Source organism: Nicotiana tabacum, chromosome 6 (assembly GCF_000715075.1).
Source record: "Nicotiana tabacum cultivar K326 chromosome 6, ASM71507v2, whole genome shotgun sequence".
Lineage (NCBI taxonomy): Eukaryota > Viridiplantae > Streptophyta > Magnoliopsida > Solanales > Solanaceae > Nicotiana > Nicotiana tabacum.
Genome location: NC_134085.1, coordinates 126852901 through 126857635, shown reverse-complemented (window position 1 = coordinate 126857635; position 4735 = coordinate 126852901). Strand labels below are relative to the sequence as shown.

General features: G+C 36.2%; 1 protein-coding gene across 2 annotated transcripts; it reads left to right on the top strand.

Annotated features, from left to right (window-relative positions):
- The first annotated feature begins 920 nt into the window (after window positions 1-920).
- Window positions 921-4509, top strand: LOC107770828 (calcium-dependent protein kinase 26). 2 transcript variants are annotated; one of them, XM_016590159.2, is made up of 5 exons: window positions 921-1107; window positions 1554-2444; window positions 2542-2838; window positions 3539-3928; window positions 4025-4509. In XM_016590159.2, the coding sequence occupies exons 2-5, from the start codon at window positions 1856-1858 to the stop codon at window positions 4273-4275; spliced, it is 1527 nt and encodes a 508-aa protein (XP_016445645.1). In that variant the 5' UTR covers window positions 921-1107; window positions 1554-1855; the 3' UTR covers window positions 4276-4509. The 2 variants fall into 2 exon arrangements, with proteins under 2 accessions (XP_016445645.1, XP_016445646.1); XM_016590160.2 differs by having other exon boundaries at window positions 970-1107; window positions 1519-2444.
- Window positions 4510-4735: the final 226 nt, after the last annotated feature.

Genomic DNA, 4735 nt, shown 5'->3' with positions numbered 1-4735 from the left:
TAAATTATCTTAAGATTAAAAATAGTACCGAGATAACTTATACCTGTCATATGGTGGAATACTAATTATAGGATAAAACAGTAAAATTGATAATATCGAGATTAATAAAACATACCAAACACTCAATAAGAAATAATACGAAGATCAGCATAAGTAATTATAATAAATTCTCACATAACTAATTCCAGCATAATTTGTTTTCAAACCAAACTATCCTTAGGGGTCGTTTGGTTGGGAAACAAGTTACCCCATGATTAATTATTCCAGGATTAGTTATCCTGAGATTAATTATGTCACGATTTTATTCCAACCAAACGTGAGATAAACTCATCTCAAATTTAATCCCGGAATTAATTATCTTTTATCCCCGTACCAAACAGGCCCTTAGTGATTAGTATCAAAATCAAAAACACTTCTTCTACCTCCTTTTAATCTCTTTTGTTTTTTTCTTCTCAGCAAAAAGATTAGTACTCCCTCTGTTCCAGTTTATGTGAACCTATTTTTTTTATTCATTCCAAAAAGAATGACCTCTTTCTAAATTTGGAAGCAATTTAGTTTAAACTTAAAATTCTACACCTAATGAGAATTTTTATAATCACACAAATACTCTGGGGTCCTTTTAACTTGTTTAGGACCATAAATTCTAAAAATTAACATTCTTTCTTAAATTCCGTGATAAGTCAAATATGTTTATATAAATTAAAACGGATGGAGTATAAAATATAAATAAGGGCTACCTAAAATTAGGAGTTGTCAGCGGTGCTGATGTCAGTTTTAAATAAAGTAGTAGAAAGAGGTATCTCCATTATTATTATTATTATTATTATGTACAACTCAGAAAGGTAGGTCTTACGAATAGTATCAAAAACAATGATAATTAAATCCCAACCCTTTAAATTCAAAAAGGAAACGATCCCAACGAAACAACAAAGCACTCCATAACCAAAAAAGAGAGAAAAAAAAAAGAAGAACAATAGTAATAAAACACAGCACAACAGAAAGGACTCCGCGTACAACACAAAAACTCCCCATTTCCAGTTTGTGTAGGGTGGTTGGGTTGGGTTTAAGCTTTAACTTTGAAGGCGACCAAATAGCCCAACTCCACAGGTGATTTTGGCTTACCCCTTCTTTGTACTTGTTATTTAAATAAATTTTTAATGTTTTTTGCTTTTCAAGAAAATTTTGGATCTGGGTCTTTTTTCTTTTTTTGATGTCAGTTTGAATTTGTTTCTGGGAGCCATTTTTTCTGCTTTTGAGTGTTTTCTAATTTGTTTGTGGGAATTGATCAGGTTGCTGAATTGTTTGTGTTGGTGAACTGTACTTTGATTTTTATTGGCTAGTCCACTTTAGTTTTGAAAATGTGTACTTTTATCTTTTTCTTTTGGTTTGTTGTTTTCATTTTTTAAACTTATTGATAGTTGTAGGATCTGTCCAAAAATATGCTTAGCTGAATTTTGTTTGAGACTGTTATTTCTGAAAGTTATTATCTTATAAAGAGTATGAATTACCATTTTCCAGGAAATTGAATTTGTGAACACTTTTTGACCTTTCAGATCCAGCTGATTTGCAAGAATGGAAGAATTTGCAGTTTAGAGTTTGATCTTATAATATGATGATGTTATAATTGGGCAGAATGACCAGATTAGTTGAACGCCTGTAGGAAGCTTCTTTGATTATGTTGACCAAATTGATTTGGTCCATTCTTATGTGAACTAAAATCAATTACTTTGACTTGAGCAATTAGCTTTCCCACTTGTTGGAAAGGGTAGAACTTCGAAAAGGTAGTCAGTAATTTCAAGATTGGAGAAACAAAAGTTGAGAGATCTTGATTGGTATCCTCTGGTTCAATTCTCGTATGGCTGTTGCCAAGAGCGACAGTAACGCTGAATCATCGCGCTGTTCATGTAGTTGCTATAAAGTTGCAAACTTGAGTGAAACCATTTTGGATGCAAATCATACTGCTAATCTGCATGATCGTTACATTCTTGGAGAACAGCTTGGCTGGGGCCAGTTTGGAATAATAAGGACATGCTCTGACAAGTTCACCGGAGAGGTATTGGCCTGCAAATCCATTGCTAAAAATAGATTGGTGACTCAGGAGGATGTACGAAGTGTCAAGCTTGAAATTGAAATAATGACCAGGCTCTCTGGCCACCCAAACGTCGTTGATCTCAAGGCGGTTTATGAGGAAGAAACTTATGTACATCTAGTAATGGAGCTTTGTGCCGGGGGAGAACTTTTCCATCAGCTGGAGAGGCATGGGAGATTTTCTGAGGCTGAGGCCGGGGTTCTCTTCCATGACCTAATGGAAGTGGTGATGTACTGTCATCAGAAAGGCATCGTTCACAGAGATCTGAAGCCAGAGAACATTCTCTTGGCTACAAAGGGTTCTTCTTCTCCAATAAAATTAGCTGATTTTGGTCTTGCAACCTACATCAAGCCAGGTGCTTTCTCGTTTCCCTGAAAACCTAATACGCAACATTATTATATACCTTATCTTGATTTTTTTTTTTTTTTGCATTTTCAACTTTCTTATTGCAGGTGAAAGTTTGCATGGTACTGTTGGCAGCCCGTTTTATATAGCTCCGGAGGTCTTAGCAGGAGGTTATAATCAAGCAGCTGATATTTGGAGTGCTGGTGTTATTCTGTACATTCTTCTTAGTGGAATACCACCATTTTGGGGGAAGACAAAGTCGAAGATATTTGATGCTGTTAGGGCAGCTGATTTGTGGTTTCCTTCTGATCGCTGGGATACAATATCGTCTTCGGCAAAAGAGTTGATTAAAGGAATGCTATGTAAAGATCCTTCTCAGAGGCTTACAACTCAGCAAATTCTCGGTAGGTTATGAATGCAAAATACAATATCAAATTCACTATACTTGTTACCTGGATAGAACTGATGAATGGTCTTGATAAAGAAAATAGAACTGATGTTTGATGCATCAAGAGAATGCAGATTTATTTGTGTTGGATATCAGTGATTAATTTGAAAGGATAGAAATATCAAGCTTAGCAGCTTGTGAATTAGTAAGAGAATGAACCTACTAAGAGTATAAGTGGATAGTAAACTGTGAAAACCAGAATATGTAGAATCCATTCGAAATGTTACTGCATCAGCTCGGTAAATTTTCGAAGGACTTATTATCTTGTATTCTTCTTAACAATCATTCTTATTCCTGTGGACATGAAATTGGGGGTAAAAAGAGATATAGCGCAGCTGTACTGTATCTGTGACCACCTAGGCTCTATGACATGATATATCAAATCTTAAACCACACCTTGTGCGTGTGAGCAGCCCGCTTCTCAAAATGATCAATCTTCGAAATTCCTCGGGAATGGTTTGAATTTTTCTTACATAAGCTGGAATCTAACGTTGAAAGGCCCAATTTCTAACTGATTTTCTCTGTTTGACATTGATTTTTCAGTTCTTAAAGGTTTTTCCTTTTATCTAAGTAGTGAAGCAGTTGAGGGAGGATGTATCAGTCCGTGAGCTTACTTCTTTGTCTTACCTGAAACTTTATGATTTGACACTTAACAGATCATGCTTGGTTACGGGATAGCTCATCGCATTTCAATGAACCATGCCTTAAAGTGCACTCAGATGAAGGCTCCTACTGCTCTTCGCTTATGGCTAGGAATCAGGATATCAGTTTTGGCACAGGTTCTGCCGTTTTATGTGATGCCCAATCGCCAAAATTCACGTGCCGCCCATCGTTTTCTACTTTACTAACAGAACAATCAATAACTTCCTATGAATCCGCTGTATTCTCTTTCAGTAGTACTGGTGGATCAAATGGCCATGAGTTTGCTACTCCAGTTCCAACATTGCCGAGTTTTACATTCTTCTGCTCGAGTTTAGTTGTTGATCAAGGGAGTTATGAAGTGGATTTATCTGTAAGAGCATCTGATGTAGATTTACTTCATAAAGGTAATTTTACAGTTTTCTGTTCTAGTTTCATCGTAAAAAGTAAACCGCTATACTCTGGACTCCTAGGATTTAAAACCTATTTTACTTGTGTTGCAGATGCCAGTATGGGGACGGTGTTTATGTTGCCAGACTCTCCTGTAGCAGTGGTAAGAGAGAAAACAGTAGAGGTTAGAAAGAGTGGATCAAATGGATCTAGAACTCTAGGCATTCAGAGCAGGAGAAACCATACAATTGGTCTTGGTGAATTTGAGCAGCTTGATATTATGGTAACTGAATCAGTTATCCGATGGGCGTCATGCACGTGTCTTCCCACCACCACATCACTCAGGTCTTCTCTTGTCTGTTGAAAGCGTAGATGACATTATGGGCGACTGACCTGTAACTTGTGCTGAGAAAAAGAGTCATTAACTAGTATGTTCACTTAATGAGGTCATGTAACATGTTAGATTCATGAACTTGTGGACTAAACCCTCAAGCTTATTCGCAACTCACAAGTTTGATTTTGGTAATGTGGTACTATCAATGATGTTTTCCATGTGTAGAAAGTTTACAATAGTTGATATTCTGATTTTGCATGGCCATCTGCTGTAGTCCGAATGCGAGTGTTTGACATAAAATTCTGACTAGATGCATTAACTTTTTTTCTCAAATGCTGAAGCTTATATAAAAAACAATAGCCTGCTATTGCTGCAAGGTCTTTAATTAGAGTTTTGAGTTTCAAACATGGCTGCACATGATGAATGTGGAACATTGTTTTTAAGAGTTTAAGTTACATAAACAGACAGTGTAAAGAATTTTTCTCTCGCT